The sequence below is a fragment of the Ranitomeya imitator genome, chromosome 9 (assembly GCF_032444005.1).
Source record: "Ranitomeya imitator isolate aRanImi1 chromosome 9, aRanImi1.pri, whole genome shotgun sequence".
Classification (NCBI taxonomy): Eukaryota; Metazoa; Chordata; class Amphibia; order Anura; family Dendrobatidae; genus Ranitomeya; species Ranitomeya imitator.
Window position 1 is genome coordinate 26,846,982 of NC_091290.1, and position 27,151 is coordinate 26,874,132.

At 48.8% G+C, this 27,151-nt stretch overlaps 1 protein-coding gene across 1 annotated transcript; it reads right to left on the bottom strand.

Moving 5' to 3' along the window:
• Positions 1 to 5,388: 5,388 nt before the first annotated feature.
• Positions 5,389 to 8,868, bottom strand: ADM (adrenomedullin). Its single transcript, XM_069738573.1, has 4 exons — positions 8,794 to 8,868; positions 8,281 to 8,391; positions 7,170 to 7,298; positions 5,389 to 6,676 (listed from the first exon to the last, which is right to left on the bottom strand). Exons 2-4 carry the CDS (start codon positions 8,376 to 8,378, stop codon positions 6,289 to 6,291), a joined length of 615 nt encoding a protein of 204 aa, XP_069594674.1. The 5' UTR covers positions 8,379 to 8,391; positions 8,794 to 8,868; the 3' UTR covers positions 5,389 to 6,288.
• Between the last annotated feature and the right edge of the window lie 18,283 nt (positions 8,869 to 27,151).

The window sequence follows — 27,151 nt, forward strand, 5'->3', positions numbered from 1 at the left end:
CGTAGGTGGATGGTGCGAGACATGATGTCCCAGATGTGTTCAATGGGATTCAGGTCTGGGGAACGGGCGGGCCAGTCCATAGCTTCAATGCCTTCATCTTACAGGAACTGCTGACACACTCCAGCCACATGAGGTCTGGCATTGTCCTGCATTAGGAGGAACCCAGGGCCCAGTGCACCAGCATATGGTCTCACAAGGGGTCTGAGGATCTCATGTCAGTACCTAATGGCAGTCAGGCTACCTCTGGTGAGCACATGGAGGGCTGTGCGGCCTCCAAAGAAATGCCACCCCACACCATTACTGAACCACTGCCAAACCGGTCATGCTGAAGGATGTTGCAGGCAGCAGATCGCTCTCCACGGCGTCTCCAGACTCTGTCACATCTGTCACATGTGCTCAGTGTGAACCTGCTTTCATCTGTGAAGAGCACAGGGCGCCAGTGGCGAATTTGCCAATCCTGTTGTTCTGTGGCAAATGCCAAGCGTCCTGCACGGTGTTAGGTTGTGAGCACAACCAAATAGCGTTGGTTGATTACCACTGTGTCCTCATTGTCTGCGCTGTTGCATCCACGTAACCTGTTTACATGTAAGCGGCCCGTGCCATGGGCACTAGTTCAGCCCCATACCATCAGAGATGCAAGAACTATGTGCTGATAACAAGCTGGATGGTCCTTTTCCTCCTGAGTCTTCAGGATATGGCGTCTGCAGTTTTTTAATAAAAAAATTCACACTGGTTCACCTGATCACAGAACAGTTTTCCATTTTGCATCAGTCCACTGTAAGTTAGCTTTGATCAAGAGAATATAACACCAAAAACCTGTCTTCACACAATGTCAGTAAAAAAGAAATAATTTTATTAACCAAACAATAAAATATATATATAAAATACAGTGGGAATGCACCAAAGCACAGGAATAGGCGGGCAACCCAGGTATGAACCCCAAAAGTAGTAGTATCATACAAATCACAACCAAACCATATTAACGCAAGTAATCAATGTGCAAGTGACCATGTACAAAACATGCAGAAAAGAGATAAGGTAAAATGGTTACTAATAATATGAAATAATACAAAAGTAATGATATAATTACCAAATGGGGCACTCCTGGGGGACCCACCAACACCCGACGCGCGTTTCGCACCGAAATGCTTCGTCTGGGGTCCAAGATTAGACAATTCTAGATTGTGTTGATACATAGATTTTTTTTTATTATTTGCATGATAGAGCTGTTACTAACATTTGTGGATTGCATGTCAAACTGTTTTCATAGACAATGATTTCCGGAAATATTCCTGACACATGCAATTATTTGTACAACTGAATCACGCCTGTTATTAATGCAGTGTTGCCTGCTGGCATCCATCATAGACCATCAGCCATGGTCCATGTGCACATCTCTTTTCCCAGAATCTGAATCTTTTGGTATAATGTCCTGTAAATGGCGGAATATTCAAAGTCTTTGCAATTTTATGTAAAGGTAAGTTTTCTTAATATTGTTCCAAATTGATCAATTTGCTGAAGCTGACCATCTTTGCTTCCGAGAGACTCTGCCTCTCTATCATGCTCTTTTTATACACAGTCACATAACTTAGTTGAAAATTGACTCTACGGATTTTTTCCTTTAGTACTACTGACTTTTTGAGCCTTTTGTTAATCCTGTCCCAATCATTTTGAGACGTGTTGCTGACATCAATTTTTAAATGAGTTAATGTTTTCAAATGAAACTGAAAAATCTCCAACATTCAACTTCTCATCTGTTCTATATTCTGATGTAAATAAAATTTGACGATAAGAGATTTACAAGTCATTGTATTCTTGTTTGCTTTACACATTATCCCAATTTTGGGGGGAATTGGGGCTGTATTATTTTCTATGCACCCTGCTTTCAAGATAGCAACTGACTATCCAAGATCCAATGTAACAACCAGAGGTAAGTTGGAGCTTTTTGCCCCAATGCTAAATCTGTGACCCGCCTAATATCAAAGGGGCTCACCAGGTAAGGTGGATCCTCAAAGCCCAAGGTACGAGGGGGCACATGGCCAGGGGCGTCAACGCAAGAGACAGTGAGGCATGTAGGACACAGTTTGCAGACAGGTGACAGTTAGCAGAGGTACTGAAGGCCGCAGTCAGACAGGTAACTCAGTGAATGGAAGCCGCAGGCAGACAGGAGATGTCCTGAAGACCCCAGACAGGTTGCAGAGGAATTGAAGGCTACAAGCAGACAGCTAGCTGAGGGACAGGAAGCTACAGACAGCCAGGAGACATCCTGGAGACTGCAGACAGGTTGCAGAGATACCGAAGGCTGCAGCCAGACAACTAAATGAGGGACGGGAAGCCACAGGCAGCCAGGAGACATCCTGGAGAGAGTAGACAGGTTGCAGAGGCACTGATGGCCACAAACAGACAGGTAACTGAGGGACTGAAAGACACAGACAGACAGGTAAGTGAAGGACTGAAAGCTGCATGTAGCCAAGAGACACCCTGAAGATCGTAGGCAGGTTGCAGTGATACTGAAGGCTGCGAACCGACAGGTAACTGAGAGACTGGAAGCTGCAGCCACACAGGAGATGTCCTGGAGACAGATTGCAGAGATACTGAAGGCCAAAGGTAGAAAGGTTGCTGTGCACAGACAAACTAAAAGTCTAAGTATTAAGACAAGGGTATGTGTGTTGGGAGGCCTTTTATAGGTCTAGGAAGCTCAACACGTGAGCACACCGGGCTACTTGCAAAGCTTGACGTGGAGCAGAAGAAAGTTTAATGGACGGCGGAGTAGGGAGCAAAGCCCAGACCGGGGACAGGTGTTTAACACCTAACATGTCATTTATCATATTGCAGTCAATTGGTTTTTGGATCCTTCAGGCTCTACAGCCCCGGAGCAACTACGATCTCTGCATATTCTATAACCAGAATGCTTGTGCAATCAAGTTGTCAACCATAAACTGAAGACATTTTACCTTTTGAATGGAAAATGACTGCCAGTTAAAAATGGCAACGTTTAACAAGTAGAAAAAACCCCCCATAAAAAGATATATACTTTATTAAATAACCAAAAAATAGAAAAAGTAAGTATAAAAACCTACAAAAAGCCCCTATCAAATATATATAGTCCTAAAAAGCGAGGACAAAGATCCCCTACAGATAACCTTAATACACACTAGTAGAAAACAGATAGACTAATAAACATTTATTAGTCTATCTGTTTTCTACTAGTGTGTATTAAGGTTATCTGTAGGGGATCTTTATCCTCGCTTTTTAGGACTATATATATTTGATAGGGGCTTTTTGTAGGTTTTTATACCTACTTTTTCTATTTTTTGGTTATTTAATAAAGTATATATCTTTTTATGGGGGTTTTTTTCTAGTTGTTAAACGTTGCTATTTTCCCTTGGAGTATTTGTTAATTTAGTAAACCAGTTAAAAATGGAGAAGATATTGACACAGGAGCACGGGTCAGCGCTGTGATTGCGCCAGTGGATCCCCTTACTACTCAATAGCTAGTCATCAAAGTTCCATGAACCAGTATTATTCAGATGGTTGGCCTCATCAATGGTCATGTGATGGGGCCAAGTATAGACTCTGCAACAGAGTCAATCTAGTCTTCTTGGCCCCAGGACTATTGTTTTGTGCTTTTCAAGCACCATAACATGGGTCCTACAGGTTTGAAGCTGACATATTTTGCATAATTGTAATGAGTGCTCTGGTGGTGTTTTGCCTATTTAAGTATATTGCAGGATGTAGCAACCCCTGGGGGTAGAACTGTTCCACACTCAAGAATGGTGGAAAGTATGAGACTATCCTAATATCTTGGAGTCATGCAGTTCCACAATCTCTCCACTAGAGGGCAATCAGAGCTCAGTCTTTCCTCTGAGCTGTCATTGCAGGTCTTTGTCCCATGACCAGAATAAATTATAGTTGAAAGAGCCCATGATGCATTTGTGTGCACTGATTGCACAATACGGGGACTTGGATAGGTTTATTTGGTTTAAGGGTCTGAAACTAATACCAAACATTAGAAGATAAACAAGCGATTGTGCTCCTTGCTGTTTACAAGAATTAACTGTTGTAGCTGCCAAAGGTTTTTGGTTTATACAGTTTATTCCCTTAATTTCCACACAGCAGATAAGAGCACATTTTATTTTATTTTATTATATTTTTTTTTTTTTTTTTGGGGGGGGGGGCTTTCAAATGATGTAAACTGTATTTTATTTTGGTAATTTGAATAAACATTTCAATGCATTAAATATAAAGTCGCATCCTAGACCACGAATCTCCAATGTGGAACTTGCAAAGTTTAGTAATAAGAGTCTATGCCACGATTAAGGTTGAGTTTTTGATGGAAACGCGTAGGTTACTGATTTGTAAGCTGTTTACTTTTTTTCCTGTGCATCTGAGTTAATAAATAAATGCAAAATTTTAACCTTTGTTTCGAGTACTGGAGGATTTCACTTTATGATAAAGTTTATTACTGCTGAATGCTGATACTTTGTGTGTTTCACAAACTTTTGGAAGTTTGTAAGTAGTTCACCTCTTGACCACTAGATGTCGCCATTGCACAATAAATCCACAAATTCAACCCCAATTATCCCTTTAGGAAGTGATCAGGGAGATTCATGGATCAACTATGCAGGTTTTATATGGAAAAATTATAGGATTATTTTTAGACTGAACTTGAGCAACTTTGGCATGAACTAAGTGTGTCACATAGTGTTCCCCTGAGTCATTGCTTACTTCATACCTTGCAGTTTTACTATACTGTTTATGTGTTTAAGCAAATTTATCTCATTTGCTTTTGCCAGGAAAGAAGAAAAAAAATGGAGATTTGTGATTTTCCATATTTCATTGCATGTATTGAGTACGTGGATCTTGAGGGTCGAATACATCTATTTCTACATTATATGTATAATATATATATATATATATATATATATATATATATCGTATCAAAATGAATATATGAATATTTATATATATATAATATATTTAGATATATATATATTATAAATATATTAATATTTTTACATATATTTTTGTACTCATAATATATATAGTATTATAAATATGTATATATTTATTTTATATATATATATATATATATACATAATAATATATATTAAACTTTTTTCTTTTTAAAGGTATTGATGCTGATGATGAGCTGAACCCCTAAAGTGTTCACATTGAGGTCCCAAGCCTTGGCGTTTTGCCAGGTATCAGGATAGCCCCCGACCCTTAATATAAAGACCTATGAGAATTGGTGAAACAATGCAGAACTTTGCAGAACTTTCCAGGACTGGCGGCAGCAGCGGGGTCACAATGCGATGCTCCAGGATACCAGTGAATCAGCGTAAATCACATACAGAAGTCTAAAATAATCACCGACAATGAAAGTTTCAGTGAATCGCTTTCTTTTATTCAATGTATCCCATCAGGATGGATAATAAAATGTTACATATAGAGAGAAAACTCCCCGAGGAATGTGAGATACAAACACTGAGATCACATCTGCATACAATAGAAGATACATAGATAGATATTCAGATATTAATATATATATATAATGCCCTTATATAGAATAGGAATCTGGTAAATAAATAACTTTTGCTTTGGACAATACAAACATATAATAAACAGTAGCATTAAATATCCATTTCATAGAAAAACATTGCACTTAAAGGTTCAAGTATTAAGGTCCAGTTCACGGGGAACTGTGGAAACGTTCATCTCCATAATGTCCATCAATGATTAGGTTGTAACAGGTCCATCGGCAGTGAGAGAACGGGGGAGAGGGGAATGGAGACCACCGATGTCTTTGCCCATCATCAGAAGTCAGAGACTGACTAGTCCAATGCTGAAGTCAAATCCTTCAGCTACTGAAGACACCAGGTCCAAAGTCATCATCATATATGATCTACAGCACCTCAACCAGCAATGGTGACCCAACGGGGTCACCAAAGTCCTTCAATGTGTCTTCTCCACTCAACGTTGCCCTCTCCCCTTTTATTAGTATGGTCTTTCAGTGCTCACATTCATAAAAGTCCTTTTACAAGTGCAAAATGATGCATTCCGACGTGACCCCGAGAAGTCCATGGTCTTCTAGACATTGACCGGATAAGTCCAAGCCTCTGAAGACCCTTCTCTGACCACCAGTCCTGGTATACGCCATTGGTTCCTCCTTGTGCCCTCTTCTGTCCAGCACCCTCCGGGGCTTCACTGGATTGAGGAATTCCGTGCGTCCTCCTGAGTCGGGGGACCTTTACCCTTCACTGTACCTCTGCTCGATGTGTCTAAGCTTTAAGTCCTCAGCAAGGTCTGCCACATTTTGCCTTTGGTCTTGGGTAGCCCACTTTGGGTAGATGTCCTTTGGAGGATGCCCAGGAGCGTCCGGGCAGATGGGAAGGTTCTGGCTTTGCCAGTGCTCACCCACTGGGGTCTGAACGTGCCATCCACAAAGGGCATCAGAAGCCTCCTGTTGGGGACGGACCTTCTCCTCCTTTTGCCGTAGCCCTGGGAGCTCATTTTCCTGGCCGGGGCTGTGATGTCCTTGTCTTTATCCGTATACTGGTAGATTTGGTTGGCCAAGTTGTGGACGATGCAGGTGCCAAATTTGCAGCCTTTGGACGCCGATTGGTAGTTACCGAAATTGTGCCTGTATCGCTTCACACGGATATGGGCGCCATTGCTGCAAGGGAGACGAGAAGACAAAGGTTAGATGCCCGATCAACAACCCAACAGCCAAAGCCACCTCCACCCCTGCTAGTCCGTGCCCACCACTATATGACCACAGTCTGCTCTCCACCTTCCACCCCCGACTATGCTCTCTGTAGCCAACGCTTTCACCATAGACAACACAACCCAACAGCCAAAGCCACCTCCACCCCTGCTAGTCCGTGCCCACCACTATATGACCACAGTCTGCTCTCCACCTTCCACCCCCGACTATGCTCTCTGTAGCCAACGCTTTCACCTTAGACAACACAACCCTTGCACTGAGATTGAGAAACCCACTAAACAAGCAACCCTGCAGACGTGAAGGTAGAGGCAGCAGAGCTCAATGGATTTTCTTTTGCACATTCCAGTCAGTCCTATGTAACACCGCGCCTGAACTCGCATACGACAAACCCAGCTCTGCTACATTCGTTTGCATTCATAGACTCACGTGCATCATCAATTACCTGCTCTGCGGCAGCCGAGAATCCGTCGCATCTTCTGGCTTGATGACAGCAAATACTGAGGTTGCGTCAGGACTTTGGACAGACGTCTGCAGGTCTCTCCTGACCCGGTTCGTCTCAAGAAATTTCCATCTGCGAGAGGCAAAGAAAACAGGTTAGGTGAGCGGATGGGAGTCAGGGGGTGACATGGAGTCAGGGGGTGACATGGAGTCAGGGGGTGACATGGAGTCAGGGGGTGACATGGAGTCAGGGGGTGACATGGAGTCGGGGGGTGACATGGAGTCGGGGGGTGACATGGAGTCAGGGGGTGACATGGAGTCGGGGGGTGACATGGAGTCGGGGGTGACATGGAGTCAGGAGGTGACATGGAGTCAGGGGGTGACATGGAGTCAGGGGGTGACATGGAGTCTGGAGGTGACATGGAGTCAGGGGGTGACATGGAGTCGGGGGGTGACATGGAGTCGGGGGGTGACATGGAGTCAGGGGGTGACATGGAGTCGGGGGGTGACATGGAGTCGGGGGTGACATGGAGCCAGGAGGTGACATGGAGTCAGGGGGTGACATGGAGTCAGGGGGTGACATGGAGCCAGGGGGTGACATGGAGCCAGGGGGTGACATGGAGCCAGGGGGTGACATGGAGTCAGGGGGTGACATGGAGCCAGGGGGTGACATGGAGCCAGGAGGTGACATGGAGTCAGGGGGTGACATGGAGTCAGGAGGTGACATGGAGTCAGGGGGTGACATGGAGTCAGGGGGTGACATGGAGCCAGGGGGTGACATGGAGTCAGGGGGTGACATGGAGCCAGGGGGTGACATGGAGTCAGGGGGTGACATGGAGCCAGGGGGTGACATGGAGTCAGGGGGTGACATGGAGCCAGGGGGTGACATGGAGTCTGGAGGTGACATGGAGTCAGGGGGTGACATGGAGTCAGGAGGTGACATGGAGTCAGGGGGTGACATGGAGTCAGGGGGTGACATGGAGCCAGGGGGTGACATGGAGTCAGGGGGTGACATGGAGTCAGGGGGTGACATGGAGCCAGGGGGTGACATGGAGTCAGGGGGTGACATGGAGCTACGAGACGATCCTTCTAGGAAGGCGAATTCTTGGACTTACTTCTTATGGTCTCCTCGGACGATTTCCATCTTTCCGGCGACTGAGCCGAGGAAGCCGAGATAAGTGATGTGAAGGAAGACGACGTAAGTCAAGTCCATGCTGGATCTATTCCTAGCGGAGGAAAAAAAAAAAAAAACATTTAGAGGGGATGTCAGGAATTTGGGGTATAAACACCGCGCCGCTATTTATTGAGTCTTATCTGCTAAGCAAACAGCAAAAACATCACAATTCAGGCAGAAAGTAGATAGAAGTCCATCGAGTTCAGCCTATAACCTAATAATGCGGCCAAAAACCGCCACCTCCCCCCTTATTATATATTATCTAGTAGTATCAGCCGCAGGGATCCAGGCGCAATAATAATGAGAAATGCAGCCACAAAACTTTCCCAATGCAATGATGAATGCAGCGATAAGTTGTGGCCAAATAATAGAATGCATAATAATAATAATAGAATGCATAATAATAATAATAGAATGCATAATAATAATAATAATAGAATGCAGCGAAACCTACCTGCAGCGAGGAGGGAATAATCCAGGGGTGTTTGCCTGCTGTGCGTTGGGGCTCCTGCTCCTGCGCTGTTCTCTGCCCTCTGCCTGTCCTGGGCTGCTCGCCTCCTTTATATAGGCAGCTCCCAGGGAGGAGCTCACTTCTCCTCTGTACATGACAATGGGGACTACTGGCACTTAGCAAATAACAGTATTCCAATCACCAAGTCCTGATTGCTGGAAGGTTTTTACCTAATAAGGAAGGTTTGGTGGAAACTGGAGTAAATAAGATGTGGGGGAGGGGGGTTAGAATTATTATTATCATTAATGATATATACAGGTGGTATATGGAACGAGCTCGGGCAGATTTGGGTATTTTCATGGGAAGAAAAGTAGGAGAAACACTCAGATATCCAGAGACTAAAGAGTGATTTACTGATAGAATAGACTATGGGGGTATGCTGGGACATATAGGGGTGTACTGGGATATATAGGGGTATATTGGGGCATCTAGAGGTATACTGGGACATATAGTGGTAATAGTGGTATACTGGAATATAGGGTATACCTGAGACATATAGGGGTATACGTATTTTCATACTTTTCTTACTTTCTCTTTTTCTTTCCATAGACAGTTTTTTTAGGTGATAGATACTAGATAGATAGATACATAGATAGATAGATACATAGATAGATAGATAGATAGATAGATAGATAGATAGATAGATAGATAGATAGATACATAGATAGATAGATAGATAGATATGGAATAGATGATAGATAGATAGATTGATAGATAATAGTTGATAGATAGATAGATAGATAGATAGATGATAGATAGATAGATAGATAGATAGATAGATAGATAGATAGATAGATGATAGATAGATAGATAGATTGATAATAGATAGATGATAATAGTAGATAGATAGATAGATAGATAGATAGATAGATAGATAGATAGATAGATTGATGATAGATAGATATGGAATAGATGATAGATAGATAGATAGATAGATAGATAGATAGATAGATAGATAGATAGATAGATAGATAGATAGATAGATAGATAGATAGATAGATTGATGATAGATAGATATGGAATAGATGATAGATAGATAGATAGATAGATAGATAGATAGATAGATAGATAGATAGATTGATGATAGATATGGAATAGATGATAGATAGATAGATAGATAGATAGATAGATAGATAGATAGATAGATAGATAGATTGATGATAGATAGATATGGAATAGATGATAGATAGATAGATAGATAGATAGATAGATAGATAGATAGATAGATAGATAGATAGATAGATAGATAGATAGATAGAAAGAAAAAGACAAAAAGAAGCAGCACTAGCAGGCAATATAAAGTTAATACGGGTGCAAAATCTTTCAGGCAATTACCAAACCTCCAGATATCTAAAAAAAATGCCCATTGTGCTATTAAATCACAGTTTTTCCTAAATTCTTGATGTAGTACTGCTTCATTTTGTTTAGACAGATAGAAGGATAGATAGATAGATAGATAGATAACAGATAATTGATGGATGATAGATAGAGAAAAAGAAAGAAAGAAAGAAAGAAAGAAAGAAAGAAAGAAAGAAAGAAAGAAAGAAAGAAAGAAAGAAAGAAAGAAAGATAGAAAGAAAGAAAGGAGCAGATATTCCTGGCTTCTGTTGGTTTCTGGTGAGAGCACTCCGTGATCATGTCTTGCACAGAGAAGCTTTAGGATCCAATGATTTGGGAGATGCCAGGCTGCTGAATCACTGGGCACAGGATCTGTCCCTGGGGCACTGGCAGATCTGCAAGTAAATGGGGCAAAGGCTAAGGAGGATGATAAGGAGGGAATATCCCTGGAACAAATTCCTAGAATTGGAGTCAGTATGATGACAGAAATATAGGGAATGTGTTATGTCCTCTAAGCATCAAACACTATAGGCGGTGTACTATTATCACATACTCCATCCCTGCAGGCGCCATCTCTAGTCTTCACTGCAGTTGTTATCATGGTGATATTTTATCTAATACCCCACATTACAATCTGTGCCCGGGATGTGCCATGCCTCATCTGTGTCTCTCCTCACTGCTCTATTACCACTACTACTCTTCTGGATGTCCCCCCCACCACCGCGCTGTTTTTCATTGACCCTCATATTACTTTTCTTTGACCACTTTTCACTATTTTTAATTGATACTCCTTTAATGTTCTGCTTTGTCCACCCCACTATTCCTAATTTATCCTCCCCCACTGCTCTCCATTGACTGACCCCTACTGCTCTTCATTGAGACCCCCACTATTCGTCATTGACTCACCCCCACCCACTGTTCCTAATTGACCCTCCCCACTTCTCCTAATTTACCTTCCCCCACTGTTCCTAATTTATCCTTCCCGCTGTTCTTCATTGACTCACCCCCACTGTTACAAATTTACCGTCCCCCACTATTCTACATTGATCCTCCCCAATTTTCTTAATTTACCCCCCCACTGTTCCTAATATACCGTTCCCCACTGTTCTTAGTTGTCCCTCCCCCCACTGTTCTACATTGACCCTCAACTCCTGTTTCTAATTGATCCACCCCCACTGTTCTTCATTGGTTCACCCCTACTGTTCCTAATTGACCCTCCCCCATTGTTCTTCATTGACCCTCCCCACTGTTCTTAATTGACCCTCCCCCACTCTTCTTCATTGGCCCACAACCACTGATCCTAATTGACCCTCCTCCACTGTTCCTAATTGACCCTCCTCCACTGTTCTTAATTAACCCAATCCCACTGTTCCTAATTGACCCTCCCCCATTGTAATTCATTGACCCTCCCCCACTGTTCTTCATTGGCTCACAACCACTGATCCTAATTGACCCTCCTCCACTGTTCTTAATCAACCCAATCCCACTGTTCTTAATTGACCCTCCTCCACTGTTCATAATTGACCCTCCTCACTGTTCTTAATTGACCCTCCCCCACTTTTCATAATTGACTCACCCCCACAGTTCCTAATTGACCCTCCCCACTGTTCTTAATTGACTCTCTCTCACTGTTCTTAATTAACCCAATCCCACTGTTCCTAATTGACCCTCCCCCATTGTTCTTAATTGACCCTCCCCCACTGTTCTTCATTGGCTCACAACCACCGATCCTAATTGACCCTCCTCCACTGTTCATAATTGACCCTCCTCACTGTTCTTAATTGACCCTCCACCACTTTTCATAATTGACTCACCCCCACAATTCCTAATTGACCCACCCCACTGTTCTTAATTGACTCTCTCTCACTGTTCTTATTTGACCCTCCCCCACTGTTCTTAATCAATCCTCCACCACTGATCGTATTTGACCCGCCCCCGCTGTCCCTAAGTGAACCCACCCCCAATGTTCTTATTTGACTTTCTCAGACTTTTCTTTATTGATCTGCCCCTTTGTTGTTGATTGACCCTTCTGGACTCCCACTATTTTTCATTGATCCTGCCCTCACAGTTCTTTCCTGTCTTATGTGTCGGCTGTCTCTCTCCTCCCAGTTGTCTCTCTCACTCTCCTTTTGTCCCCCGCTCTTGCGGTGTCTCTCGGTTGTCTCCCCCTTGCCTTCGCTCTCTCTATCCCCCTGGGTCTCAGTCACCTGGCTGTGGGTGGGCGCTGTCCGCTGAGCTGGTGCTGATCGCTGTCTGTGGTCTCAGACATTTCTAATCACAACGATGATGATCGGAGCTGATCGGAGAAGATTTGTGATTGCTAGCAATTAGTGGTGAGTTATGGCCAAACCTGAAGAGACGATATCTCCCATCGCCACCTTCCAGGAGAACCGCCTGTTTTGGGTGATATTTAATCTATTTAATTTAATGGACAATTCCGCCATCGAAAAACAAAAGCTACAATCTATTCTGGTGACGGGGAATCGCCTTTTCTGTGCACGGCTACAAGACTTGAGCTCTTAGGTCTCATTCCGATGTCTGTTTTTCAGGTACGTGTCCTATCCATATTTGTCACGGATAGACCACACACTCATTGTAATCTATGGGGCTGTTCACATGTCTGTGTTTATTTTGTGGAGTATCTGCAAAAAAAGACAAAAGTCCATGTTTGAGCCAAGTCACGGATCAAACTCGTGGTCACATCCAGACATCAATGCATATGCGCCCCCCGGGGATTGAATGAGGTACTGCAGGCGGGCACGTAGACACTTCGATATGTGGGCCGGTATCATTGCACAGGGTCACTGCACCCCCACCCCAGACTTGTTGCACTGGATTATACCCAGGATCAGTGCACCCTCACCCCAGACTCATTGCACAGGGTTATACCCAGGATCAGTGCACCTCCACCCCAGACTCATTGCACTGGATTATACCCAGGATCAGTGCACCCCCACCCCAGACTCATTGCACAGGGTTATACCCAGGATCAGTGCACCCCCACATCAGACTCATTGCACAGGGTTATACCCAGGATCAGTGCACCCCCACCCCAGACTCATTGCACAGGGTGATTCCCAGGATCAGTGCACCCCCACCCCAGACTCATTGCACAGGGTTATACCCAGGATCAGTGCACCCTCACCCCAGACTCATTGCACAGGGTTATACCCAGGATCAGTGCACCCCCACCCCTGACTCATTGCACAGGGTTATACCCAGGATCAGTGCACCCCCACCCCAGACTCATTGCACAGGGTTATAACCAGGATCAGTGCACCCCCACCCCAGACTCATTGCACAGGGTTATACCCAGGATCAGTGCACCCCCACCCCAGACTCATTGCACTGGATTATACCCAGGATCAGTGCACCTTCACCCCAGACTCATTGCACAGGGTTATACCCAGGATCAGTGCACCCCCACCCCAGACTCATTGCACAGGGTGATTCCCAGGATCAGTGCACCCTCACATCAGACTCATTGCACAGGGTTATACCCAGGATCAGTGCACCCCCACCCCAGACTCATTGCACTGGATTATACCCAGGATCAGTGCACCCCCACCCCAGACTCATTGCACAGGGTTATACCCAGGATCAGTGCACCCCCACCCCAGACTCATTGCACTGGATTATACCCAGGATCAGTGCACCCCCACCCCAGACTCATTGCACTGGATTATACCCAGGATCAGTGCACCCCCACCCCTGACTCATTGCACAGGGTTATACCCAGGATCAGTGCACCCCCACCCCAGACTCATTGCACAGGGTTATACCCAGGATCAGTGCACCCCCACCCCAGACTCATTGCACAGGGTTATACCCAGGATCAGTGCACCCCCACCCCAGACTCATTGCACAGGGTTATACCCAGGATCAGTGCACCCCCACCCCAGACTCATTGCACTGGATTATACCCAGGATCAGTGCACCCCCACCCCAGACTCATTGCACTGGATTATACCCAGGATCAGTGCACCCCCACCCCTGACTCATTGCACAGGGTTATACCCAGGATCAGTGCACCCCCACCCCAGACTCATTGCACAGGGTTATACCCAGGATCAGTGCACCTCCACCCCAGACTCATTGCACTGGATTATACCCAGGATCAGTGCACCTTCACCCCAGACTCATTGCACAGGGTTATACCCAGGATCAGTGCACCCCCACCCCAGACTCATTGCACTGGATTATACCCAGGATCAGTGCACCCCCACCCCAGACTCATTGCACTGGATTATACCCAGGATCAGTGCACCCCCACCCCTGACTCATTGCACAGGGTTATACCCAGGATCAGTGCACCCCCACCCCAGACTCATTGCACAGGGTTATACCCAGGATCAGTGCACCCCCACCCCTGACTCATTGCACAGGGTTATACCCAGGATCAGTGCACCCCCACCCCAGACTCATTGCACTGGATTATACCCAGGATCAGTGCACCCCCACCCCAGACTCATTGCACTGGATTATACCCAGGATCAGTGCACCCCCACCCCTGACTCATTGCACAGGGTTATACCCAGGATCAGTGCACCCCCTCCCCAGACTCATTGCACAGGGTTATACCCAGGATCAGTGCACCCCCACCCCAGACTCATTGCACAGGGTTATACCCAGGATCAGTGCACCTCCACCCCAGACTCATTGCACTGGATTATACCCAGGATCAGTGCACCCCCACCCCTGACTCATTGCACAGGGTTATACCCAGGATCAGTGCACCCCCACCCCAGACTCATTGCACAGGGTTATACCCAGGATCAGTGCACCCCCACCCCAGACTCATTGCACAGGGTTATACCCAGGATCAGTGCACCCCACCCCAGACTCATTGCACTGGATTATACCCAGGATCAGTGCACCCCCACCCCAGACTCATTGCACAGGGTTATACCCAGGATCAGTGCACCCCACCCCAGACTCATTGCACTGGATTATACCCAGGATCAGTGCACCCCCACCCCAGACTCATTGCACAGGGTTATACCCAGGATCAGTGCACCCCCACATCAGACTCATTGCACAGGGTTATACCCAGGATCAGTGCACCCCACCCCAGACTCATTGCACTGGATTATACCCAGGATCAGTGCACCCCCACCCCAGACTCATTGCACAGGGTTATACCCAGGATCAGTGCACCCCCACATCAGACTCATTGCACAGGGTTATACCCAGGATCAGTGCACCCCCACCCCAGACTCATTGCACAGGGTTATACCCAGGATCAGTGCACCCTCACCCCAGACTCATTGCACAGGGTTATACCCAGGATCACTGCACCCCCACCCCAGACTCATTGCACAGGGTTATACCCAGGATCAGTGCACCCCCACCCCAGACTCATTGCACAGGGTTATAACCAGGATCAGTGCACCCCCACCCCAGACTCATTGCACAGGGTTATACCCAGGATCAGTGCACCCCCACCCCAGACTCATTGCACAGGGTTATACCCAGGATCAGTGCACCCTCACCCCAGACTCATTGCACTGGATTATACCCAGGATCAGTGCACCCTCACCCCAGACTCATTGCACTGGATTATACCCAGGATCAGTGCACCCCCACCCCAGACTCATTGCACTGGATTATACCCAGTGCACCCTCACCCCAGACTCATTGCACAGGGTTATACCCAGGATCAGTGCACCTCCACCCCAGACTCATCGCACTGGATTATACCCAGGATCAGTGCACCCCCACCCCAGACTCATTGCACTGGATTATACCCAGGATCAGTGCACCCTCACCCCAGACTCATCGCACTGGATTATACCCAGGATCAGTGCACCCCCACCCCAGACTCATTGCACTGGATTATACCCAGGATCAGTGCACCCTCACCCCAGACTCATTGCACAGGGTTATACCCAGGATCAGTGCACCCCCACCCCAGACTCATTGCACAGGGTTATACCCAGGATCAGTGCACCCCCACCCCAGACTCATTGCACTGGATTATACCCAGTGCACCCTCACCCCAGACTCATCGCACTGGATTATACCCAGGATCAGTGCACCCCCACCCCAGACTCATTGCACTGGATTATACCCAGGATCAGTGCACCCTCACCCCAGACTCATCGCACTGGATTATACCCAGGATCAGTGCACCCCCACCCCAGACTCATTGCACTGGATTATACCCAGGATCAGTGCACCCCCACCCCAGACTCATTGCACTGGATTATACCCAGGATCAGTGCACCCCCACCCCAGACTCATTGCACTGGATTATACCCAGGATCAGTGCACCCCCACCCCAGACTCATTGCACAGGGTTATACCCAGGATCAGTGCACCCTCACCCCAGACTCATTGCACTGGATTATACCCAGGATCAGTGCACCCCCACCCCAGACTCATTGCACAGGGTTATACCCAGGATCAGTGCACCCCCACATCAGACTCATTGCACAGGGTTATACCCAGGATCAGTGCACCCCCACCCCAGACTCATTGCACAGGGTTATACCCAGGATCAATGCACCCCCACCCCAGACTCATTGCACAGGGTGATTCCCAGGATCAGTGCACCCCCACCCCAGACTCATTGCACAGGGTTATACCCAGGATCAGTGCACCCCCACCCCAGACTCATTGCACAGGGTGATTCCCAGGATCAGTGCACCCCCACCCCAGACTCATTGCATAGGGTTATACCCAGGATCAGTGCACCCCCACCCCAGACTCATTGCATAGGGTTATACCCAGGATCAGTGCACCCCCACCCCAGACTCATTGCACAGGGTTATACCCAGGATCAGTGCACCTTCACCCCAGACTCATTGCACAGGGTTATACCCAGGATCAGTGCACCCCCACCCCAGACTCATTGCACAGGGTGATTCCCAGGATCAGTGCACCCCCACCCCAGACTCATTGCACTGGATTATACCCAGGATCAGTGCACCCCCACCCCAGACTCATTGCACAGGGTTATACCCAGGATCAGTGCACCCCCTCCCCAGACTCATTGCACAGGGTTATACCCAGGATCAGTGCACCCCCACCCCAGACTCATTGCACAGGGTTATACCCAGGATCAGTGCACCCTCACCCCAGACTCATTGCACAGGGTTATACCCAGGATCAGTGCACCCCCACCCCAGACTCATTGCACAGGGTTATACCCAGGATCAATGCACCCCCACCCCAGACTCATTGCACAGGGTGATTCCCAGGATCAGTGCACCCCCACCCCAGACTCATTGCACAGGGTTATACCCAGGATCAGTGCACCCCCACCCCAGACTCATTGCACAGGGTGATTCCCAGGATCAGTGCACCCCCACCCCAGACTCATTGCATAGGGTTATACCCAGGATCAGTGCACCCCCACCCCAGACTCATTGCACAGGGTTATACCCAGGATCACTGCACCCTCACCCCAGACTCATTGCACAGGGTTATACCCAGGATCAGTGCACCCCCACCCCAGACTCATTGCACAGGGTGATTCCCAGGATCAATGCACCCCCACCCCAGACTCATTGCACAGGGTGATTCCCAGGATCAGTGCACCTTCACCCCAGACTCATTGCACAGGGTTATACCCAGGATCAGTGCACCCCCACCCCAGACTCATTGCACAGGGTGATACCCAGGATCAATGCACCCCCACCCCAGACTCATTGCACAGGGTGATTCCCAGGATCAGTGCACCCCCACCCCAGACTCATTGCACAGGGTTATACCCAGGATCAGTGCACCTCCACCCCAGACTCATTGCACAGGGTTATACCCAGGATCAGTGCACCCCACCCCAGACTCATTGCACAGGGTGATTCCCAGGATCAGTGCACCCCCACCCCAGACTCATTGCACAGGGTTATACCCAGGATCAGTGCACCCCACCCCAGACTCATTGCACAGGGTGATACCCTGGATCAGTGCACCCCCACCCCAGACTCATTGCATAGGGTTATACCCAGGATCAGTGCACCCCCACCCCAGACTCATTGCACAGGGTTATACCCAGGATCAGTGCACCCCCACCCCAGACTCATTGCACAGGGTTATACCCAGGATCAGTGCCCCCCACCCCAGACTCATTGCACAGGGTGATTCCCAGGATCAGTGCACCCCCACCCCAGACTGATTGCACAGGGTTATACCCAGGATCAGTGCACCTTCACCCCAGACTCATTGCACAGGGTTATACCCAGGATCAGTGCACCCCCACCGAAGACTCTCAGCGCTGGTATAAGTAAGGGCAGGGTGGCTGTGGGAACACACCTTAGATGCTGGATGTAGCTGCAGGTTGGGCATTACTGGACACCTTCCAGCTGTAATTACCATTAATTATCAGGCATCTTAAAGGGTGGGGGCAATACCTCTGGTGCACAATTCTGCCTAGATCGCCCTCATTGTGGTAGTCAGTGTTATGCTGTAGAATAGGGAAGGGGACCCCTACTAGATATGTGTAGTGCACAATGGGAAGTACACATCCAGCTTCAATGTAGGGATGGGGTAAAATCCACATCTCTATTATGGGATATAGGATACGATTGATCCTGAGGGAAACTGTAGTATATGGCAATATAAATGCGTCATATGGCGGACAGTAGTTCCATCTGTTACATAGCAGTGGTGTGAGGCTGTAACCATACACTATATGGGCAGTATGTGCACGTAGCACTCCTGAGTGTGAGGCTGGGCTCCATACACTATATGGGCAGTATGTGCACGTAGCACTCCTGACTGTGAGGCCGGGCGCCATACACTATATGGGCAGTATGTGCACGTAGCACTCCTGAGTGTGAGGCTGGGCGCCATACACTATATGGGCAGTATGTACACGTAGCACTCCTGAGTGTGAGGCCGGGCGCCATACACTATATAGGCAGTATGTGCACGTAGCACTCCTGAGTGTGAGGCTGGGCGCCACACACTATATGGGCAGTATGTACACGTAGCACTCCTGAGTGTGAGGCCGGGGCGCCATACACTATATGGGCAGTATGTGCACGTAGCACTCCTGACTGTGAGGCCGGGCGCCATACACTATATAGGCAGTATGTGCACGTAGCACTCCTGAGTGTCAGGCTGGGTACCATACACTATATGGGCAGTATATGCACGTAGCACTCCTGAGTGTGAGGCTGGGCACCATACACTATATGGGCAGTATGTACACGTAGCACTCCTGAGTGTGAGGCTGGGCGCCATACACTATATGGGCAGTATGTGCACGTAGCACTCCTGACTGTGAGGCCGGGCGCCATACACTATATGGGCAGTATGTACACGTAGCACTCCTGAGTGTGAGGCTGGGCGCCATACACTATATGGGCAGTATGTGCACGTAGCACTCCTGACTGTGAGGCCGGGCGCTATACACTATATGGGCAGTATGTACACGTAGCACTCCTGAGTGTGAGGCCGGGCGCCATACACTATATGGGCAGTATGTGCACGTAGCACTCCTGAGTGTGAGGCTGGGCGCCATACACTATATGGGCAGTATATGCACGTAGCACTCCTGAGTGTGAGGCTGGGCACCATACACTATATGGGCAGTATGTGCACGTAGCACTCCTGAGTGTCAGGCTGGGTACCATACACTATATGGGCAGTATATGCACGTAGCACTCCTGAGTGTGAGGCTGGGCACCATACACTATATGGGCAGTATGTACACGTAGCACTCCTGAGTGTGAGGCTGGGCGCCATACACTATATGGGCAGTATGTACACGTAGCACTCCCGAGTGTGAGGCTGGGCGCCATACACCATATGGGCAGTATGTGCACGTAGCACTCCTGAGTGTGAGGCCGGGGTACTATACACTATATGGGCAGTATGTGCACGTAGCACTCCTGAGTGTGAGGCCGAGGCGCCATACACTATATGGGCAGTATGTGCACGTAGCACTCCTGAGTGTGAGGCTGGGCGCCATACACTCTATGGGCAGTATGTGCACGTAGCACTCCTGAGTGTGAGGCTGGGCGCCATACACTCTATGGGCAGTATGTGCACGTAGCACTCCTGAGTGTGAGGCTGGGCACCATACACTATATGGGCAGTATGTGCACGTAGCACTCCTGAGTGTGAGGCCGGGGTACCATACACTATATGGGCAGTATGTGCACGTAGCACTCCTGAGTGTGAGGCCGGGGTACTATTCACTATATGGGCAGTATGTGCATGTGGCACTCTTGAGTGTGAGGCCGGAGTACCATAAGCTATATGGGCAGTATGTGCACGTAGCACTCCTGAGTGTGAGGCTGGGCGCCATACACTATATGGGCAGTATGTGCACGTAGCACTCCTGAGTGTGAGGCCGGGGTACTATTCACTATATGGGCAGTATGTGCACGTAGCACTCTTGAGTGTGAGGCCGGAGTACCATAAGCTATATGGGCAGTATGTGCACGTAGCACTCCTGAGTGTGAGGCTGGGCGCCATACACTATATGGGCAGTATGTGCACGTAGCACTCCCGAGTGTGAGGCTGGGCGCCATACACTATATGGGCAGTATGTGCACGTAGCACTCCTGAGTGTGAGGCTGGGGTACCATACACTATATGGGCAGTATGTGCACGTAGCACTCCTGAGTGTGAGGCCGGGGTACCATACACTATATGGGCAGTATGTGCACGTAGCACTCCTGAGTGTGAGGCTGGGCGCCATACACTATATGGGCAGTATGTGCACGTAGCACTCCTGAGTGTGAGGCTGGGCACCATACACTATATGGGCAGTATGTGCACGTAGCACTCCCGAATGTGAGGCTGGGCGCCATACACTATATGGGCAGTATGTGCACGTAGCACTCCTGAGTGTGAGGCTGGGCGCCATACACTATATGGGCAGTATGTGCACGTAGCACTCCTGAGTGTGAGGCTGGGCGCCATACACTATATGGGCAGTATGTGCACGTAGCACTCCTGAGTGTGAGGCTGGGCGCCATACACTATATGGGCAGTATGTGCACGTAGCACTCCTGAGTGTGAGGCTGGGCGCCATACACTATATGGGCAGTATGTGCACGTAGCACTCCTGAGTGTGAGGCTGGGCACCATACACTATATGGGCAGTATGTGCACGTAGCACTCCTGAGTGTGAGGCCGAGGCGCCATACACTACATGGGCAGTATGTGCACGTAGCACTCCTGAGTGTGAGGCTGGGCGCCATACACTCTATGGGCAGTATGTGTACGTAGCACTCCTGAGTGTGAGGCTGGGCGCTATACACTATATGGGCAGTATGTGCACGTAGCACTCCTGAGTGTGAGGCTGGGCACCATACACTATATGGGCAGTATGTGCACGTAGCACTCCTGAGTGTGAGGCTGGGCACCATACACTATATGGGCAGTATGTGCACGTAGCACTCCTAAGTGTGAGGCCGGGGTACTATACACTATATGGGCAGTATGTGCACGTAGCACTCCTGAGTGTGAGGCCGGGGTACTATTCACTATATGGGCAGTATGTGCACGTAGCACTCCTGAGTGTGAGGCCGGGGTACCATACACTATATGGGCAGTATGTGCACGTAGCACTCCTGACTGTGAGGCCGGGCACCATACACTATATGGGCAGTATGTGCACGTAGCACTCCTGAGTGTGAGGCCGGGGTACCATACACTATATGGGCAGTATGTGCACGTAGCACTCCTGAGTGTGAGGCTGGGCACCATACACTATATGGGCAGTATGTGCACGTAGCACTCCTGAGTGTGAGGCCGGGGTACTATACACTATATGGGCAGTATGTGCATGTGGCACTCTTGAGTGTGAGGCCGGAGTACCATAAGCTATATGGGTAGTATATGCACTCAGCACTCCTGAGTGTGAGGCCAGAGTAACATACACTATATGGGCAGTATGTGCACGTAGCACTCCTGAGTGTGAGGCTGGGCACCATACACTATATGGGCAGTATGTGCACGTAGCACTCCTGAGTGTGAGGCCGGGGTACTATACACTATATGGGCAGTATGTGCATGTGGCACTCTTGAGTGTGAGGCCGGAGTACCATAAGCTATATGGGTAGTATATGCACTCAGCACTCCTGAGTGTGAGGCCAGAGTAACATACACTATATGGGCAGTACGTGCACATAGCACTCCTGAGTTTGAGGCTGGGGGTGAAGGGGTGCAGCATCTATTAGCAGCCTGGGCGGGGGGCGTCTGTTTCTACGTGCAGAATGTGTGGGGCGTGTGGAGGTGACAGCTCACCTGCCAGGTACTCAGGTGTGCAGCTGCAGGTGGAGCTGCGTTCTCTCATCTTTACCCCTTATTTGGTCTCTTTTATCTCAGTAATTATCTCGTTGTTCATTTATTAAAAAGCAGCAATAAACAGGAAATACCGCACACACGACTCATGCTAAATAAGTCATCAGCAGCTCCTGATCCTTTCCATTTAGGGCTCCATCACGTCCTTCACGTCCATGCAGGTGAAGCAGGACACCCCCTGCTGCATCATCACCTGCTAGGCGTCCGTTCTCGACACGGCAAAGTGCACCCATAGGTGGCCAAACGTAGCAGCATGACAAATGCAGTGACTCAGCTTCTACACAAACTGCCCCCACCCCCTACATGCAGTATGTCACCTATCCCTCCATACATGTTACCTGCCCTCCATAAGACTGAACAGCCCCCTCCTTGACAGTTTTTCTGTAACCCTCCCAAACTGTTCTTCATTGCTCCCAACTAACATTCTCTCATTAAATTCACCTGTATCTCACCTGACCCCTCTGTACATCTCACCGGACCCCTCTGTACATCTCACTTGTCCCTCCGTACATCTCACCTGTCCCCTCCGTACATCTCACCTGTCCCCTCTGTATATCTCACCTGTCCCCCCTGTAGTGCAGCGGTAGCAGCCTGTGCAGTGATGAGGCAGTGACCCAACAAAGTTCAAAGCAAAATGTCTCTAATGTTCAACTCAGCAAAACACTGCACACAATATCCTAAGGATCGCAGCTGGGCACACATGTTCTGGATTACAGTCACTAAACACACCGGTCACCCTCTAACCTGTTACCATGGGCAACTGCACCGCCTTGTTAATGTCTCTTTACTCACAGCAATACACAGTACACGATATCCTCTGGATCACAGCTGGGAATCATATCCTCGAGTTTACAGTCACTAAACACGCCAGTCCACCTCTTGAGACCAGTTACCGTGGGCTACTGCACCACTTTGTACACTGTGGGTTGCCAAGCTTTTCAGCTGGATTGGCTGTTTGGCTCCATTGGTCTTTGTTGCCTCACACAGATGGAGCGCTGCAAAGCCTTCTGCTCTGTACTCCTCCAAACACCAGACTGACACGGACTCTGAACCTGACACACTCAAACCCTATACTGCAGGGTTTTTAAATTGAATCTGTGTCCTTCAGCGACATGGAAAACCCAGCCTGGAATGAAACGGACTGCGCGACTACCATCCTGCATTCTGTTCCAAAACACAAAAGCCCAGAACAGGTTTTCCCTAAATCTGCCTTGGACAACCAACATGTCCAAGACCTATACTCACTTTAGTCTACATTGCAACCACAGCCATGCCTGTGACTGCAATGCACTCTCATGGCCTCAATACACCTCAGTGCGCATCCTAGGGGGTAACAAACAGTGACCCTCACATGTAACACCAGTCACTACCTCACACCCCATACAACTTGCCTGTCCCTTCATATAGCTTCACTGTGCTCCTCCATACATCTCACCCCCTCTGTACATCTTACCTGTCCCGTCCGTACATTTCACCTGTCCCCTCCGTACATCTCACCTGTCCCCTTTGTACATCTCACCTGTCCCCTCCGTACATCTCACCTGTCCCCTCCGTACATCTCACCTGTCCCCTCCGTACATCTCACCTGTCCCCTTTGTACATCTCACCTATCCCCTTTGTACATCTCACCTGTCTCCTCCGTACATCTCACCTGTCCCCTTTGTACATCTCACCTGTCTCCTCCGTACATCTCACCTGTCTCCTCCGTACATCTCACCTGTCTCCTCCGTACATCTCACCTGTCCGCTCCGTACATCTCACCTGTCCCCTTTGTACATCTCACCTGTCTCCTCCGTACATCTCACCTGTCCCCTCCGTACATCTCACCTGTCCCCTCCGTACATCTCACCTGTCCCCTTTGTACATCTCACCTGTCCCCTCCGTACATCTCACCTGTCCCCTTTGTACATCTCACCTGTCCCCTTTGTACATCTCACCTGTCTCCTCCGTACATCTCACCTGTCTCCTCCGTACATCTCACCTGTCCCCTCCGTACATCTCACCTGTCCCCTCCGTACATCTCACCTGTCCCCTTTGTACATCTCACCTGTCCCCTCCGTACATCTCACCTGTTCCCTTTGTACATCTCACCTGTCCCCTTTGTACATCTCACCTGTTTCCTCCGTACATCTCACTTGAACCCTTCGTACATCTCACCTGTCTCCTCCGTACACCTCACCTGTCCCCTCCATACATCTCACCTGTCCCCTTCGTACATCTCACCTGTCCACCACGTACATCTCACCTGTCCCCTCCGTACATCTCACCTGTCCCCCCTATACATCTCACCTGTCCCCTGTGTACATCTCACCTGTCCCCTCTGTACATCTCACTTGTCCCTCCGTACATCTCACCTGTCACCTCTGTATATCTCACCTGTCCCCCCTGTAGTGCAGCGGTAGCAGCCTGTGCAGTGATGAGGCAGTGACCCAACAAAGTTCAAAGCAAAATGTCTCTAATGTTCAACTCAGCAAAACACTGCACACAATATCCTAAGGATCGCAGCTGGGCACACATGTTCTGGATTACAGACACTAAACACACCGATCAACCTCTGACCTGTTACCATGGGCAACTGCACCGCCTTGTTAATGTCTCTTTACTCACAGCAATACACAGTACACAATATCCTCTGGATCGCAGCTGGGAATCATATCCTCGAGTTTACAGTCACTAAACACGCCAGTCCACCTCTTGAGACCAGTTACCGTGGGCTACTGCACCACTGTGTACACTGTGGGTTGCCAAACTTTTCAGCTGCCTTGGCTGTTTGGCTCCATTGGTTTTTGTTGCCTCACACAGATGGAGCGCTGCAAAGCCTTCTGCTCTGTACTCCTCCAAACACCAGACTGACACTGACTCTGAACCTGACACACCCAAACCCTATACTGCAGGGTTTTTAAATTGAATCTGTGTCCTTCAGCGACATGGAAAACCCAGCCTGGAATGAAACGGACTGCGCGACTACCATCCTGCAGTCTGTTCCAAAACACAAAAGCCCAGAGCAGGTTTTCCCTAAATCTGCCTTGGACAACCAACATGTCCAAGACCTATACTCACTTTAGTCTACATTGCAACCACAGCCACGCCTGTGACTGCAATGCACTCTCATGGCCTCAATACACCTCAGTGCGCATCCTAGGGGGGAACAAACAGTGACCCTCACATGTAACACCAGTCACTACCTCACACCCCATACAACTTGCCTGTCCCTTCATATAGCTTCACTGTGCTCCTCCATACATCTCACCCCCTCTGTACATCTCACCTGTCCCGTCCGTACATTTCAACTGTCCCCTCCGTACATCTCACCTGTCCCCTTTGTACATCTCACCTGTCCCCTCCGTACATCTCACCTGTCCCCTCCGTACATCTCACCTGTCCCCTCCGTACATCTCACCTGTCCCCTTTGTACATCTCACCTATCCCCTTTGTACATCTCACCTGTCTCCTCCGTACATCTCACCTGTCCCCTTCGTACATCTCACCTGTCCCCTCCATACATCTCACCTGTCCCCTTCGTACATCTCACCTGTCCCCCCTATACATCTCACCTGTCCCCTCTGTAAATCTCACCTGTCCCCTCCGTACATCTCACCTGCTCTCTACATATCTCATATCTGTCCCCTTCGTACATCTCATCTGTCCCCTTCGTACATCTCACCTGTCCCCTCTGTATATCTCACCTGTCCCTTCCATACATCTCTCTTGTCCCTTCATATGTCTTCACTGTCCTCCTCCATGCATCTCACCTGTCCCCTCTGTACAGCTCACCTGCCTCTCCACACATCTCACCTGTCCCCTCCATAGATCTCACCTGTCCCCTCCGTACATCTCACCTGTCCCCTCCGTACATCTCACCTGTTTCCTCCGTACATCTCACCTGTCCCCTCCGTACATCTCACCTGTCCCCTCCGTACATCTCACCTGTCCCCTTCGTACATCTCACCTGTCCCCTCCGTACATCTCACCTGTCCCCTTCGTACATCTCACCTGTCCCCTCCATACGTCTCACCTGTCCCCTCCGTACATCTCACCTGCCCTCTCCATATATCTCATCTGTCCCCTCCGTACATCTCGCCTGTCCCCTCCGTACATCTCACCTGTCCCCTCCGTACATCTCACCTGCCCTCTCTCTATATCTCATCTGTCCCCTCTGTATATCTCACCTGTCCCCTCCGTACATCTCACCTGCTCTCTACATATCTCATATCTGTCCCCTTTGTACATCTCATCTGTCCCCTTCGTACATCTCATCTGTCCCCTTCGTACATCTCACCTGTCCCCTCCGTACATCTCACCTGTCACCTCTGTATATCTCACCTGTCCCTTCCATACATCTCTCTTGTCCCTTCATATGTCTTCACTGTCCTCCTCCATGCATCTCACCTGTCCCCTCTGTACAGCTCACCTGTCCCCTCCATAGATCTCACCTGTCCCCTCCATAGATCTCACCTGTCCCCTCCGTACATCTCACCTGTCCCCTCCGTACATCTCACCTGTTTCCTCCGTACATCTCACCTGTCCCCTCCGTACATCTCACCTGTCCCCTCCGTACATCTCACCTGTCCCCTTCGTACATCTCACCTGTCCCCTTCGTACATCTCACCTGTCCCCTCCGTACGTCTCACCTGTCTCCTCCATACATCTCACCTGCCCTCTCCATATATCTCATCTGTCCCCTCCGTACATCTCACCT

Coding starts and splice junctions, on each gene's coding strand:
- ADM (XM_069738573.1), bottom strand. CDS start 8,378: ATGGACTTGACTTACGTCGTCTTCCTTCACATCACTTATCTCGGCTTC. Junction 7,299..8,280: donor GTCCGAGGAGACCATAAGAA/GTAAGTCCAAGA, acceptor TGCCTCTCGCAG/ATGGAAATTTCTTGAGACGA. Junction 6,677..7,169: donor TCTCGGCTGCCGCAGAGCAG/GTAATTGATGAT, acceptor TCTCCCTTGCAG/CAATGGCGCCCATATCCGTG.